The sequence below is a fragment of the Cucurbita pepo genome, chromosome 4 (assembly GCF_057944985.1).
Source record: "Cucurbita pepo subsp. pepo isolate OVF chromosome 4, ASM5794498v1, whole genome shotgun sequence".
Classification (NCBI taxonomy): domain Eukaryota; kingdom Viridiplantae; phylum Streptophyta; class Magnoliopsida; order Cucurbitales; family Cucurbitaceae; genus Cucurbita; species Cucurbita pepo.
Genome location: NC_141801.1, coordinates 2,898,698 through 2,915,984, shown reverse-complemented (window position 1 = coordinate 2,915,984; position 17,287 = coordinate 2,898,698). Strand labels below are relative to the sequence as shown.

Genomic DNA, 17,287 nt, shown 5'->3' with positions numbered 1-17,287 from the left:
CTTGAAAATAATATTTTTCAAGAATTGTGATTATCTCCATCCATTTGGATTTTGTTGGCATTGGTTGCTCAATTTAATCTCGAGCTTGAACAAGTCGATATAAAAACTGTTTTTTGCATGGAGATTTGGAAGAAGAAATAAATATTGTACAACCAGTTCGTTTTCGAGTAGTTGGGCAACAACATTTAGTATATAGATTGAAAAAAATCTTTGTATGAACCGTTGGTGATATTTGTTCTTGAAAAACATATTTTTAAGAATTGTGATTCTCTCTATCCATTTATTTTTGTTGGCTTTGGTTGCTCAATTAAATTTTGAGCTTGCACAACTTGGTATGAAAAACTGTTTTCTTGTATGGAGATTTGGAGAAGAAATATATATAACATAGCTCGTTGGTTTTCGAGCAGTTGAACCACAACAATTGGTACGTAGATTGAAGAAATCATTGTAATAACATCAGTTGTTAGGACTTCAAAAAAATGCTACAAAATGTTGACTATAACTATGTTTTTGTTAGCTATCGTGTTCATTTTTTTTTTTTTATATAGTGAAGTGAACTATCGAAAATCCAAACCTACGAACTCTTAAAGAGAAGAAATACGTTAGTGAACGAGAAAGTGGTTTGTTAAGAGATTTAGTGAATGCCATTAGGTATTAATTTTACCTTAGTGGGATATATTTGAGATCAATTTTAGAATAAATGTTTATAGTCAAAGTGATTTTGAGTATTGTATTTCTTTTTTGGTCAAATTGTTTAATTAATAAGTCATATTAAAAGTGAAAACATGATTATAAGTGTTTTTAAAATTTTTGTTCCCAAAAGTGATTTTTAATCCACAAATGATTAAAATTTTCGAGAAAATGAGTTAAATGAGTGATATAAAAAAAGTTTGAGGGTTAAAAAAAAAGTTAACCAAAGACAAAAATTTAAAGGAATAAACGAATTTAGAGAATAATTTTAGAAAAAATATATAGAGAAAAAGAGATTTGAAAAATGCTGACGAGTGACAAAAATGTTCGAAAATAATACACAGTTTAAAGAGAGAGATTAATACAAAATGTATGTTTGTCATCTTGCCACGCCCCAGCTCATATCTCGATGAGGCTTAAAGATAGTAGAGAGCTCATATCTCGATGAGGCTTAAAGATAGTAGAGAGTCAACATCAAATCTCCCCTACAGTACATTTTAAGATATTTTTGATTGGATACTCATGTCCATCAAATGGTGAGGAGTTATAAATTGATATCGAGCATATGTGTGGTGTTATATTGACACCCGTTATGGCAAGCTTGTGTCGTACAATCGTAAGAACTTAACTCTAAACCTGCTCATTCAAAATAACGTTGAAACAATAATTTTTAAAGTCATGGCTCGGAGTCCATTTGAACCCATTAAACTTGTCTACCACAGTATTAACCGCACGTAAAATTGAGATGAGATAAATTGTAAAGAAAAGTATTTTTAAAAACTTTTGTCATAGATAAGATACAAAAGGAATAAAGAACAATTTTAAAAATTGGATGAAGCAAAATCTAAAAGCTAAGTGAAATCACTTCTAAATCTTATTCCAAAAGTGATTCAATTATACCAAAGAGTTTGAATTTTCTAACAAGCACTTTTATAATCTTCCAAAGCAATTATTTTTAGTTATTCCTAATTTCATAGATTTATGAGTTACTTTCTCATCTTTAGGTTATTAGGCTCGAGCCTTAATTTTTGTGTTTTCAATTATTAAGGAATAAATAGGAGTCGGAATAAATAAGAGCCTACACGAGTTGGGTTGGAGAAATCTTTTGAACCAACTCGAAATCAGGTTGATTATCGGAGCAACCCAAATAAAGTTTCCAACTCAACCCTTTGTTTATAGGTTGAGTTGGATTGAGTTGTAGAGTTATTATTATTATTTTTAATTAATTTTAAAATTCTGCCTATCATGTTCGGTTGATAACTAAAATTTCATAAAATTAAGCATTTATCATTCACAAGTCACAATGCATCAATAATATTGATTGCAAAGTCAAATATTCTTAATCTTTGTAATAACCATAAAAGTAGGGTAAGATACAGTTGAATTGTAACTCTGTTTCTCGTTACTTAGATTGAATTCGACAAAAAGATATTAACTTACGAACCAACCCGAATTTTTGATTTTATAGGTCATTATGCTCTAGCCTTAATTTTGTGGTTTCAATTATTAAGGAATAGTAGGAGTCTACACTGGTTGAGTTGGAGAAATCTTTTGAAACCAACTCGAAATTAGGTTGATGAACCGAGAAACTCGAATAAAGTTCTCAACTCAACCCTCTATTTTCAGATTGGGTTGAATTGAGTTGTCGAGTTGTTAGTAGGAGTCTACACGGGTTAAATTGGAGAAATCTTTTGAAACCAACTCGCAATGAGATTGGTGAATCGAGCAACTCAAATAAAGTTCTCAACCCAACCCTCTATTTTCAGATTTGGTTGGATTGAATTGTGTGGTTGTTCTTTTTAAAAAATATATATATTTTATAAGGTTCTTTCATTAATAACTAAAATCTCATAAAATTAAAATATCTAACATTCTCAGTCACACCATGCATCGATAACATTGTATCACAAAGTCAAATATTCTTAATCTTTATAATAATTTTAAAAGTAAGGTAAGATAGGAATGGAATGGGACGTAACCTTATATTCGGGTTGCTATCGTTGACCTGATAAAAAGGTGCTAACCCACGAATCAATCCGATTTTTTTATTTTTCGAAAATTCAACTCAACTAAAATCGAAAATATATCTAATCAAATCCAATTTTAATGGTTTAGATTGGGTAGTGTTGGGTCATGGACTCAATAGCACACGTGACTCAAAAGATTTAAACAAAGAATCAACCAAATGTGGGTATAAATATGATGAAGCATTGAGGCATTTCTTAAGAGAAAACCCATATGGATTGTGATATGATGACGAGTGATAAGCCTCATGCTGTGTGCATCCCAGTTCCACTTCTAAGTCATGTTATGGCAATGCTAAATGTTGCAAAACTTCTCCACCAAAGAGGCTTTTTCATAACATTTGTCATCACAGACTATGTTCATAAGCGCATAATCAAGTCAAGAGGCCCCAATTCTCTTGATGGTATTCTTAACTTTCAGTTCAAAACCATTGCCGATGGTATTATGGCGCAGGGCACTGATATTGAGGCACCACAGGACATGGCCGCTATTTGTATAGCCATTTCTAACAATTTCTTAGCTCCATTTCGTAGCCTACTTTCTCAACTCAATCATGAGGCTACTCCGCCAGTTAGTTGTATTGTTAGTGATGGTGGTTTGTCGTCGTTCACCATTAAAGCTGCCATGGAATTTAACATTCCTATTGCACACTTGTGGTCTGTTAGTCCTTGCAGCTTTCTGGGTTTTATGCATTTTGGTGATCTTGTCAAGCGAGGGGTAATTCCATTTAAAGGTATCAAATAAACTTATATATATATATATATATATATTTTTTAAAGATTGTACCATATATGTTATTACGATTTATAGAGGTTTAACTATATTGTTAAACTTTGAGTATTATTTTTAAGTTACAATTTAGCCAGTGGTGTAATGTCTCGTGCCTTTGATCAGGATTCGAAATCCGTATTAGACACCTTATAATTTCGATATTGTTGAAGATGACAGAGAATGATCATGAGTTTATACGTAAGAAATACATCTTCATTGGTATGAGCATTTTGTGGAAGCCCAAAGCAAAGAGATAGAGCTTAAGCTCAAAGTGGACAATATCATACCATTGTAGAGAGTCGTGATTCCTAACATATATGCTCTATATCTCGGTGATATGGTCATGTTACTTACTTTTTGCTTCTAAGAGGGAATACTGACCCCACAAACAAGTACAAATTATTTTAACATGTTTTGTTTTCACTTGTTTCCTAAGAAAATTCTTAAGAGGTCACCTAACGTGTAGGATTTCTCCAAATAAAGCATATTTAATTATGGAGTTCTTACGATTGAATCGTCCAAAAGGAAAGTGCATCTTGTTGGTATAAGTAATAACATTAAGTTCTTTTAAGCTTTTTTTTAGCCACGTTCGAATGTGGTTTTTTGGTACGTGCATGTGTACCCCTCTTTTACTCAAGTGATTATTATTGTATTGAAGTCACCCGCTTATTTTTTTTCATTTCTTGTGTTTAGAATTACATACTAGAGTTTTTTAGATAGTCTTAATCAAACTATTTGTGGAGTGATTCGATTCAAGCGTCGCTCCTTTTCTTGATCATCAAGGTAATTCATTTCAAAACTTTTGATTAAGTTGATTCTTCATCGTTTTTAGATTGATTCATGCAGATGAGAGCTATTTAAGCAATGGCTATCTCAATACTACTATAGATTGGATTCCAGGGATGAAGAGTATAAGACTTAAAGATCTACCAAGTTTCATTCGAACAAGTAATCCAAATGATATCTTTTTGAAATATTTTATCGAGCAAACAAAGTGGACTCGAAAAGCTTCAGCTATAATATTGAACACTTTTGATGCACTAGATCATGAAGTTTTGGATGCTCTTTCTTCAATGCTTCCTCCAATTTATACTATTGGTCCACATCACTTACTTTCAAGGCAAATCAAGGACCAAAGTGAAGAAGCAATAGCTACAAATTATTGGGAAGATAATCATGAGTGCATCACATGGCTTGATTCCAAGGAACCCAACTCAGTGATTTACGTAAATTTTGGAAGCATAACTATAATGACATTTAACCAAATCACTGAATTTGCATGGGGCCTTGCAAATAGCAAACAACCTTTTTTATGGATCATAAGACCTGATCTTGTCAACACAGATTCACTCATTTTATCCCATGATTTTCTGGAAGAAACAAAGGGAATTGGGATGATAGCTAGCTGGTGTGCTCAAGAAGAGGTTCTAAAGCACCCATCAATAAAAGGGTTTTTAACTCACAATGGATGGAATTCAACCCTTGAAAGCATATGTGGTGGAGTGCCAATGATATCATGGCCATACTTCGCGGATCAACCAACAACTTGTCTATATTGTTGTGAGAAATGGGGCATTGCATTGGAAATAGATAATGATGTGAAGAGAGATGGAGTTGAGAGTTGTATCAAAGAGCTTATGGAAGGAAAGAAAGGCGAAGACATGAAAGCCAAAGTTATGGAGTTGAAAAGAAAAGCTGAGGAATCATGTAGACATGGAGGCTCTTCTTACTTTAACTTGAACAAGCTAATAACCGACGTCCTATTATCGAAATGCTATGGTGAAGTGGAGTAGTCGAAGTCTTCCCTTTAGCCCAACAATAAAAACTTTTATTGAAATTCAATGTCGTTTTATTTTTAGTATTTAATGATTTAGACTTTGTAATTTATAACATTTGCACTTCGTACTTAATAATATCATGTTATTATATAAATAGATGAGCCCATAAACGAGGTCGATAAGATGCAGCATATTGTGAAGATTAAGGTGAGAAGTATTTCTCAAGTAAACATAAGGTAACAAGTATATCATCTCTAACTAGAGAACCCTCCATTTATTTCTACATTTTAAAAGTTTGAAAGTAGGATTTGAAGTGAAGCATCTCAATCATGTAATTGTTGTAAGTTATCATTTCATGTATTTTCATAACTCATGATTCATACTCTCATTTAATTTGTTTATTAACTCTCATTCATTCAGTTTATAACTATTTTGTTTCATATTCTCATTTATTTTGGTTATTAATTTTCGTTCATTTCATAACCATTTTGTTTTATATTCTCATTTATTTGGTTCAGTATTGGTATGTCTATATAAGACTTGTCTTGTTGGAGAGGTGGAGTCATTGTCATTTTGTATTTGCCTGGAGGCAATTGGGAGGAACTTTGTTGAGAGATTTTGTAGCGTGAGAGGGTAAGAAATACACTTGTAAACACTTTTGTTATAGTGATTGGCTACCACCCGTGGATGTGGAGAAATTTCTTCTCTCCAAACTATATAAATCTTTGTGTCTCTTTGTTTAATTTCTGTGTGTGGATGTGTGAGTGCGATCTATCTTGCTTCTGCTTCCTCCAAACAATTGGGTATTGAAATATTTTGGTTGTGGTATTGCGACACAACAAGTGATATCAAAGTGCTAGGTTTATGACATTTGGGGTATTGTGAAAGACTTGACCTCATCGACCACTAGACGTGTTCACACTCACCATCAATTATCGAAGATAAGTTTCTCATTACAAGCTTGCTTATTTTATTCTTAAAAATCATATTTTTTAAGAACTGTGGTTATCTCCATCCATTTGGATTTTGTTGGGATTTGTTGCTCAATTTAATCTTGAGCTTGCACAACTCAATATAAAAACGGCTTTTTGCATGGAGATTTGGAAGAAGAAATATATATGACACAACCAGTTGGTTTTCGAGTAGTTGGACAACAACATTCGGTATGCAGATTGAAAAAATCTTTGTATGGGCTATTGGTGATATTTGTTATTGAAAAACATATTTTCAAGAATTGTGATTATCTCCATCCATTTGTTTTTGTTGACTTTAGTTCGTCAATTTAATTGTATGATGCACAACCTGATATGAAAAACGGTTTTCTTGTATGGTGATTTGGAAGAAAAATATATATGACACAGTTAGTTGGTTTTCAAGCCGTTGGAAAACAACACTTGATATGTAGATCGAGGAAAACAACATTTGATATGTAGATTGAAGAAATATTTGTATAGGCTGTCGGTGATATTTGCTATTGGAAATCATATTTTCAAGAATTGTGATTGTCTCCATCTATAATTTTTTTTTTTTTTTTTTTTTTGGTAATTTTGAGCTTGCACAACTTGATATGAAAAACCGTTCTCTTATATGGAGATTTAGAAGAAAAAATATATATGACACGACTTTTTTTTTTTTTTTTTCGAGTAGTTCAACAACATTTGTTAGGTAGATTGAAGAAATCTTTGATGATGTGAGGTATGTCTCTAACAAAGATTTCTTAATTTGATTTCCGTTGGTGTTTTGGATGTAAATGGTTATCGTATCACTTTGGAAGGAGGGAATTTCGAAGTAGCTCATCGAGCTTTGGTGGTAATTAGAGGGACTAGAAGAGGTAGCATACACTACTTCAATGGAATCACGCTAATGGGGCATGTTGCTATGGCAAGTTCAAAAGAACAAGATATATCGCAACTATGACACATGTGACTCGGTATGTTAGTGATTTGGATAAGCGACCACCACTACGGGTATGGTGGTGCCATAACTCCCCCCATAGCCACTTTTATTACTCCTCAAAATCAATCTACACTCGTGGCTCTCTAGTAATCATGATCGACGAGTGGGCCGCCTCCCTACTTAAGGCATCGACGACTACGTTCACTTTACATAGTGGTATAAAATGTCTATATCAAAGTCATTTTGGGGAAGAAATACCAAATCTTTAGTGCAAAAACCTCTGTAGCTAACTTCAAGTCACGAGTGGGGTAATTCTTCAACTTTCAAGATGCATAGACAATGACCTTCTCATGCCACATCAACACACACACACCAATCCTTTATTGGAGGTGTCACTATAAATCACATAACCTCTTGATCATTTGGCACCGTGAGCACTAGGGCTAACACTAACCCGTGTTTATCTTGGAAGCTCCATCACAAGCTTTGGTCCACACAAATGCAACACCTAGAGTAAATACTATCCACACAGACCAACACGAGTTTTTGCAGCATGTTTTGTCCTCACTCAAATACATCCTAGAAAATTTTTCAAAAGGTTACCCAACATATTATTACTCTAAGCAAAGCATGCCTAACTATAGAGTTCTTATATTCAACCACGGAACAGAAAGATGCACTTTATTGGTATAGTTATAGTGACTTTTAATTCTTTTAAACTTTTCTTAGTTATCGTATACTCATGATCATTCTCATACAAACGTAGGATCGGTTCATTAATGTATCTCTCCTTTACTCAGATACCACGATTATTAAATTATTTTAAATTTCATACTAGTTAGTAACCATCCATAACTCAAGATTCTCAAAAAGCAAGTCATTATAACCAACATGTGGAGTTAATATACGAATTCAATCCAAAGATTAAAAAACAAATGTTAAAAGAGTTTACTTTCAAAAGAAGAAAATTAAGAAAATGTTTCTTGAAAACCAATCGAGCTTGCGGTTATTGAACTTTCCAAGGAATCCCACGAGAGTATTTCTTTCAATAGCTTAGAGTAATGATTTGAAACAAAACGTACACACCATTAAAAAAATAAAAAAACAAGTTCATAATATTAAAAGAGTTGTAAACCTCTGATATTCCACATAGGTTGGGGAGGAGAACGAAACACCCTTTATAAGGGTGTGGAAACCTTTCCTTCGCAGACGCGAAACGGGAAAACCCATAAGGGAAAGCCCAAAAACCTTAAGGGAAAGTTCGTAATGGAAAGTCCAAAGAGGACAGTATTTGGATGAGCATTGGTTCCGTTGTGTAACTCTGAAAGACGCGTTTTAAAGCCTGAGGGAAAGCCCGAAAGGAAAAACCCAAAGAGGACGATATCTACTAGCGATGGATCTGTGGATCTGGGTCGAAGACAATATCTACTAGTTACTAGTGATAGATTTGTGGATCTGGACAGTTACAACACCATTAAAAAAAAAAAAAAAAAAAAACAAGTTCATAGAGTAGTAGCATGTCGTTACAACTACCCTATAGAGTTCACATGGGGATTGAATCCAAACGTTAAAAAACAAATGTTAAAAGAGTTTACTTTGAAAATAAGAAATTTAAGAAAATGTTTCTTCAAAACCCATCAAGCTTTCGGTTAGAGTAATGATTTGAAATAAAACGTACACACCATAAAATAAAAACATGTTCATATTGTACGCCATGTTACGTTCATGCATCCACTTTGACCCTAAACCCTGGTGCTTCTAACATGTACGCCACATGCATCTCTTTTGACTTTTCAATTTTGCTTCTTTTGTTCATCAAATCTCATACATTATATAAACCCCATTTCCTTACACAAACATATCATAAACAAAATGACCAACTTTCCCTTCTCTCTTCTCTTTATAATCATCATCTTCTTCCCACCATCATTGGGTGCTCGTACCTATAATGTTGTCAGTTTTGGAGCTAAGCCTGATGGCCGAACGGTGTCCACTGCCCCTTTTCTCAAGGCTTGGGCGTCTGCTTGTAACTCGGCTGCACCTTCTTCCATATATGTTCCTAAGGGAAGGTTCTTACTTAAAGGCATTGTCTTCAAAGGCCCTTGTAAGAACCAAATCACATTCCGAATAGATGGCACGCTTGTGGCTCCCTCTGATTATCGTGGCCTTGGAGATTCGGATTCTTGGATTTTGTTCTCTAAAGTTAACAAAGTTTCTGTCGTCGGGGGTACTCTTGATGCGCGGGGTGCTAGTTATTGGGCGTGCAAGAAATCGGGGAAGAATTGCCCTATTGGAGCTCCGGTATGTTATGACTCTGATACCATGTTAGTTTTTTCTTTTTTTTTTTTTTCATCCAATGATGTTAGGAATCACAACTCTGTACAATGATATGATATTGTCCATTTTGAGCATAAACTCTTATGGCTGTGCTTTGGGCTTCCCCAAAGGTCTCATACCAATGGAGATGAGATGTGATCCTTACTTATAAACCCATGATCATTCTCTAAATTAGCTAATGTGGGAGTCCCTCCCAACAATCCTCAACAATATTCCCTTTGAACAGAATACACTATAAAGCCTCCCTTGAGGCCTATGGAGCCCTCGAACAGTCTCCCCTTAATTAAGGCTCGACCCTTTCTCTAGAGTCCTCGAACAAAGTACACATTTTGTTTGACACTTGAGTCACTTTGGATTACACCTTCAAGGCTCACAACTTCTTTGTTGGACATTTGAGGATTCTATTGACATGGCTAAGTTAAGGGCATGACTCTGATACCATGTTAGAAATCATGACTCTCCACAATGACATGAAGCCTTTTGGGGAAGCCCAAAACGAAACCATAAGAGCTTATGCTCAAAGTGGACAATATCATATGATTGTGGAGAATCGTGATTCCTAATATAAAATATCTATACTTTTAGTTTTGAAAGGAAACCGTACAAACCTTTTAAATGTATTTTTATTAATTTAGCAAAAAATAAAAATATTGTTCATAATACAGTCAATGACATTCAATTGGGCAAACAACATCGTGATCAATGGATTAACGTCGATCAATAGCCGACAAACTCATCTCGTAATCAATGGCTGCAAGAAGGTGCTTGTTCAAAATGTGAAGGCAATAGCGCCAGACCAAAGCCCCAACACGGATGGAATTCACGTTCAAACTTCTACGGATGTTACAATCACTAGCAGTACGCTACAAACAGGAGACGATTGTGTATCAATCGGTGCGGGAACTTATAATTTGTTCATGAGTAATATCAAATGTGGACCAGGCCATGGCGTAAGGTAATAAACTTTGCTTAATTTTGACTTGAAGTTCCTTCTCTTGGAGGTTTCTATTTTGAATTCTAAGCGTAAAAAAAATCCAAACATTTCTTTGGAACAGTATTGGAAGCTTGGGCAAGGAGTTCAACGAAGATGGAGTTCAAAACATAACCTTAAAGGACTCAATATTCACAGGGTCCGACAATGGCATAAGGATAAAAACATGGGCTAGACCAAGCAAAGGCTTTGTCAGGAACATCCTCTTTGACAACATTATCATGAACAATGCCAAAAATCCAATCGTAATCGATCAAAATTACTGCCCCGATAACAAAGGTTGTCCTAGACAGAGTTCGGGCGTACAAATCAGCAAAGTTACGTACCGAAATATTCGAGGAACATCGGCAACCCCAGAAGGTGTGAATTTCGATTGCAGTGTTACAAATCCATGCAAAGAGATAAAGCTACAAAACATAAAGCTTCTTTATAAGAACAAAGCAGCCATGTCGTCATGCAAGAACGTTCGTGGATCCGCTAATGCCATGTTGATGCCTCGGAGCTGCTTGTAGCAAAGAAATTTGGATCGTCTCGCCATCAATAAGTAAATATTAAGTTTTAAATGGTTTAAGATTCGATTGTTATTTGATTAGAGTAGAAGATTAAGTATTCATGACGTTGCTTGTTTATAGGGTGTGAATGATGTAAGGTGACAGTTTATTGTTAGAGATAGGGGCTTGTGATGTTGTATTGTCTATTAACTAATGATTGATAATCATCAATGCAATCATTGAGACAATCACCACAAGAGATTATACAATTTGGAAAGCTTGATTAAGTGGAAATTAGGAGTAATTATGCTTGTAATATTATATCGTTCTTTATTAAATATAAATCTCGAGCTGGCGTAAGAGATTTTTGTTGTAAATTGTCGTGAAGATGTATTTTATTTAGTCTATACCATTTTAATTAATAATCTTATTTATTTTGGTTATTAACTCTCATTTAAGTTCAAATCTTTGATGGTTTATATTATCGTTTTGATACATGAATCATCCCTATATAAAAGGTTGTCTAGGATGGTTGAGAGTATTGAGTTTGAGTGTCATTTCGTATCTCTTGAGTGACATATGGGAGAAACTCTGTTGAGAGAGTTTGTTGTGTGAGAGTGTGAGATATACACTTTGTAAACAATTTGATAATTTGAGATTGGTAGTCACCGGTAGATGTAGGAGAATTTCTTTTCTCTGAACCATGTAAATCTTTATATCTCTTTGTTTAATTTCTGTTTGTGGGTGTGTGATTGTAATTGATCTTGCTTCCGTTTTTGCATGACAATTGATATCATAGCATTTTGGTTGTGGTATTTGGGATATTATGAAAGATTTAACTTCATCGACCACGAGACGTGCTCAGACTCACCATCAATTATCGAAGACATGTTTCTCATTGCAAGCGCGCTTATTTTCTTGGAAATCTAATTTTTTTCAAGAATTGTGTTTTCTACGCTCATTCGGATTATTCTTTTAGTGGAGAAACTTGTTACAAATGATAGAGTCATCTAGTACTAAATCATGGCATAGATCGAGAATTTTGAGCTCTAATCCCGAAGTAGGAAAATTTGATGGAACCAATAATTTGGTATTTGGCAAGGCAAGGTTAGTGATTTGTTGGTCATGCAAGACCGTGATGTTTCTTTGGAAGAGACGATGCCTGAAGACATGACAAATGCAAAATGGAGGAAATTTAATCGACAAGCTTGTGAAATTATTTGATCCTATCTTGGCAAGGATAAAAAATATTCATTGATGAAGGTGACTATGGCGAAAGAACTATATAATAAACTCGAGGCCAAATATATGCAGAAGAATGTGGAGAATAAATTCCATTTGGAGAGGGAATGAAACATTCTTATAAGGGTGAAAAAATCTCTACCCAGTAGACCCGTTTTAAAAACATTGAGAGGAAGTCCGAATGAGAAAGTCTAAAAATGACAATATCTGCTAGCGGTGGACTTGAACTCTTACGTTAACACCCACAAACTATTTTCTTATAACTTGTTAACATAGGAGGACTTGAGTTTATGCTTGATTTGGGATTGTTGTTGTTTTCCAAGTAATTGTTGATAGTTTTGTTTTTAAGAAAATTGTCGTAGGAGTAAATTTGTGTTCGGTAAATTTCAAATTTAAATCTGAAAAGTCAAATTATATTATTCAGTAAATTAATGCTAAATGTTGTGAAATAACTTGCCAAAATAAACACGTTTCAATAGGAGTGTACACCCAATTCAACAACCCGACCCAACCCGAGTTATAAGAGTTGGGTTGGATTTAAAAGAACTTCGGATTTGAGTTGGGTTCATTTTTTGGAATTCGATCTGGTTCGGGTTGGATTCGAGTTCAAATTTTAAATTATTAGGACAACCCGACCCAACCTGAAAACCAACCTAAGCCTATGCAGTAGAAGCTCACGCAGACCGCCCATCTTGTCTGACTCTGCCACGTGGCACAATGCAATATTCAAGGTGCATACTTTCTTTGTTGAGACTTGATTAATTATTATAATTGTCTCTCTTCTTGAAAGTACAGACTTTCTCTCTCTCTTCTTAAAGGTGTAGACTCTCCATTTATTTCATTGTTTTGATCTTCATTGTTCTCACCCCACGGCGTTCATTTTCTCCGTTGACGTCTTCATCTCGGACGCCGATCTAGCTCGACGGTCACCTCTTTATTTCTCCTTCAGACTCTCTACTCTGCTCCCATTTCTTCACTCGACTTCGTCGACGTCGTGCCGACTGTCTCTCCGCTCGACTTTCCGTTCCATATATGTCGAACTTCTACGCTCCGTGTTTTTCATTGGACTTCTTCGGTCGGTCGTAGTTTTTTCTCCACTTCTTGTTTCTTCTCAGTTTGGAACAACCCGAACTCAGTTGGGTTGTGAAAATTTTCGAGTTGGGTTGGGTTACTAATCCAACCAACCCGAACTTTTGAGTTGGTTCAAAAAAATCTCTCAACCCAATCCAACATGGACCATGTATACCCCTCTGTTTCAATTAAGCATGAACCTTAATTTTATATAATTCAACTTATAACCTATATGTTGTTTGTTCCACTAATTTTGATTTAAGTACTAAAAGAAAAGGAAAGTAAGAAAAATAAATGAGAAGAAACCAATTAAATCTAAAAAGAAAATAATAAAAATGAGATGAGATAAATGGTAAAGAATAATAGAGCCTACCGATCCTTGAGCTTCCACTGCATTTTCTGGACGTGTAAATTAGATTAACCTTAGACGTTATCGATCTTTGAGCTTCCATTGCATTTCTAGACAATGTCAACTGGAACAAACCTAGAGCCTAAAGATCCTCGAGATTACACTACATTTCTAGACAATATCAATTGGATCAACCCTAAAGCCTACTAATCGTTGAGCTTTATAGAATCACATGAGCGTAAAAGTGAATTAAATTGTTTTAGTAAGTCGTCGAAACACCAAGTGTTTCGATGATCAAATATGATCGATTCTTCCATTGAAGAAAATTCATAAAATGGATGCTTCACAACCCTATCAACCTTGCTCATAAAATGGATGCTTTTTTGGTTGTAGCATCCCGCTACAACAATCTGGTATAGGTACAATTTGGTTGTGGTATTTCAGCACAACAACTGGTATCATAGCTTTGAAGGTTATAGCTTTACGGCATAACAGTTGTTACCTTATGTTTACTTGAGAAATACTTCTCACCTTAATCTTACACAATATGATGCATCTTATCAACCTAGTTTGTAGGCTCATCTATCCACATAATAACATAATATTATTAAAATTTAGTGGTATTTCTTACACAAATAGTAAACTGAGTAGGAACTCGAAATATTTATAGATTATAAAGCCTAAATCATTAAATACTAAAAAAATGACATTCAAGGGAAGACTTCGACTACTTCACTTCACGGTAGCATTTCGATAATAAAACGTCGGTTATTAGCTTGTCCAAGTTAAGGTAAGAAGAGCCTCCATGTCTATAGGATTCCTCAGCTTTGCTTTTCAACTCCATGACTTTGGCTTTCATGTCTTCGCCTTTCTTTCCTTCCATTAGCTCTTTGATACAACTCTCAACTCCATCTCTCTTCACATCATTATCTATTTCCAATGCAATGCCCCATTTTTCACAACAATATAGACAAGTTGTTGGTTGATCGCCTAAGTATGGCCATGATATCATTGGCACTCCACCACATATGCTTTCAAGGGTTGAATTCCATCCATTATGAGTTAAAAACCCTTTTATTGATGGGTGCTTTAGAACCTCCTCTTGAGCACACCAGCGGGCTATCATCCCAATTCCCTTTGTTTTTTCAAGAATATCATGGGATAAAATGGGTGAATCGCTCTTGACAAGATCAGGCCTTATGATCCATAAAAAGGGTTTTTTACTGTTTGCAAGTCCCCATGCAAACTCAGTGATTTGGTTGAGTGTCATTATAGTTATGCTCCCAAAATTTACGTAAATCACTGAGTTGGGTTCCTTGGAATCAAGCCATGTGATGCACTCATGGTTCTCTTCCCAAAAATTTGTTGCTATTGCTTCTTCACTTTGGTCCTTGAGTTGCCTTGAAAGTAAGTGAAGTGGACCAATAGTATAAATTGGAGGAAGCAATGAAGAAAGAGCATCCAAAACTTCATGATCGAGTGCATCAAAAGTGTTCAATATAATAGCGGAAGCTTTTCGAGTCCACTTTGTTTGCTCGACCAAAAAATTCAAAAAGATATCATTTGGATCCGTTGTTCTTATAAAACTTGGTAGATACTTAAGTTTTATATTCTTCATCCCGGGAATCCAATCAATAGTAGTATTAAGATAGTCATGGCTTAAATAGCTCTCATCTGCATAAATCAATAAAAAAACAATAAGAAATCAACTCAATAAAAAGTTTTGAAATGAATTACCCTCATGATCAAGATCAGAAATTAAAAAAAAAAAAAACTCATTTTTAAACTCTTGAATTGAATCATTCCACGACTTGAGTAAAAGAGTGGTACATGCACGAATCGATACCACATCCGAGTGTAACCAAGAAAGACTTAAAAGAACTTAATGTTACTACGTATACCAACAAGCTACACCTTCCTTTTCGATGACTGAATCATAAGAAATCCATTATTAGACGTGTTAATCCTACGTTAGGTGACCTCTTAAGAATTTTCTTAAGAAACATATAAGTGAGGACAAAACATGTTGAAATGATTCGTATTTGTCTATGGAGATAATATTCACTCTTAGGAGCAATAAATAAGTAACATGATCATGTTACAGAGAATGTAAAGATCATAAGGTATCAAATTCAGATTCCAAATCTTGATAGAATTAATACTAAAAAATTTAAAAATATAATTAAACTTCTATAAATCCTAACAACGTTCCTTAATTAAAAAAAAAATTGTTTGATACCTTGAAATGGAGTTACCCCTCGTTTGACAAGTTCATCAAAGTGCATACAACCAAGCAAGCTGCAAGGACTAATAGGCCACAAGTGTGCAATAGGAACGTTAAATTCCATGGCAGCTTTAATAGTGAACGACGACATACAACCATCACTAACAATGCAACTAACTGGCGGTGTAGGCTCATGATTGAGTTGAGAAAGTAGGCAACTAAATGGAGCTAAGAAATGGTTAGAAATGGCTATACAAATAGAGGCCAAGTCCTGTGGTGCCTCAATATCAGCATCCTCCGGCATAATACCATCGGCAATGGTTTTGAACTGAAAGTTAAGAATGGCATCAAGAGAATTGGGGCCTCTAGACTTGATTATGCGCTTATGAACATAGTCTGTGATGACAAATGTTATGAAAAAGCCTCTTTGGTGGAGAAGTTTTGCAACACTTAGCATTGCCTTAACATGACTTAGAACTGGAACTGGGATGCACACAGCATGAGGCTTATCACTCATCATCATATGGTTTTTCTCTTAACAAATGCCCCAACACTTGGGTCATATTTATAGCCACATTTATTTGATTCTTTGTGTAATAATAGATATTGTCGGTTTTGGTCCATAGTGTATAGTCGTAACCTTACAGTTTTAAAACACGTCTGTTAGTGATAGGTTTCTACGTCCTTATAAGAAACGTTTCGTTTCCCTTTTCAATCAATATGGGATCTCACAATCTACACCCCTTAAGAGTCAGCGTTCTCGTTGATACACTGTTTGGTGTCTGGCTAGCTCTGATACTATTTATTGCTCAAGCCCACTGTTAATAGATATTATCCGATTTAACCTATTACGCATTGTCGGGAGTCTCACAATTATAAAACATATTTGGTAGGGAGAGATTTTAATACGAGGCGGAAAAAACTGGTAGAAGAGTCCATTCATTGGTCTTTTCTTCCATTAATTACGAAAATGCTTGGCACAAATTCCAAACGTATAGAACAACACAAAAAGGAAAAGGACAAAGGCAACTTCCTCCTCACAAAAACGAAAAGGACAAAGGCAACTTCCTCCTCGAAACATATACCCACAATTTAAAGAGAAACACGTTCAAGAGAGTGTTAGAGATGAATATAGAAGGTATGTTCATCATCTTTTAATGCTAGCCACATTATGACATATGCATGTGTCATGATATTGCTCATGACGGTTCAAAAGTAGTGAAGAGTCAACATCATGCTACCTTTAGAGTACATTTCTGATCGAACACTCACGTTCATCGAATGGTGAAAAGTCATATGTCAATCTTTAAGTGTTTTTCTAGTATTTAGTTGATACAAATTATGACAAGTTTGTGCCTTACAACCATAAGCATTTAACTCCAAACCACTCCTTGATATTGACAGTGAAACTAGCAATTTGAA

The 17,287-nt window shown here is 34.9% G+C and overlaps 3 protein-coding genes across 3 annotated transcripts; 2 read left to right on the top strand and 1 right to left on the bottom strand.

The window, feature by feature from the left end:
• Positions 1-2,910: 2,910 nt before the first annotated feature.
• On the top strand, positions 2,911-5,418 carry LOC111793500 (7-deoxyloganetin glucosyltransferase-like). Its single transcript, XM_023675409.2, has 2 exons — positions 2,911-3,448; positions 4,333-5,418. The coding sequence occupies exons 1-2, from the start codon at positions 2,929-2,931 to the stop codon at positions 5,277-5,279; spliced, it is 1,467 nt and encodes a 488-aa protein (XP_023531177.2). The 5' UTR covers positions 2,911-2,928; the 3' UTR covers positions 5,280-5,418.
• A 3,614-nt stretch (positions 5,419-9,032) lies between these two features.
• On the top strand, positions 9,033-11,343 carry LOC111793503 (polygalacturonase). Its single transcript, XM_023675411.2, has 3 exons — positions 9,033-9,461; positions 10,163-10,452; positions 10,553-11,343. The coding sequence occupies exons 1-3, from the start codon at positions 9,033-9,035 to the stop codon at positions 10,998-11,000; spliced, it is 1,167 nt and encodes a 388-aa protein (XP_023531179.2). The 3' UTR covers positions 11,001-11,343.
• Positions 11,344-14,226: 2,883 nt separating this feature from the next.
• On the bottom strand, positions 14,227-16,406 carry LOC111793502 (7-deoxyloganetin glucosyltransferase). Its single transcript, XM_023675410.2, has 2 exons — positions 15,881-16,406; positions 14,227-15,315 (listed from the first exon to the last, which is right to left on the bottom strand). The coding sequence occupies exons 1-2, from the start codon at positions 16,386-16,388 to the stop codon at positions 14,369-14,371; spliced, it is 1,455 nt and encodes a 484-aa protein (XP_023531178.2). The 5' UTR covers positions 16,389-16,406; the 3' UTR covers positions 14,227-14,368.
• Positions 16,407-17,287: the final 881 nt, after the last annotated feature.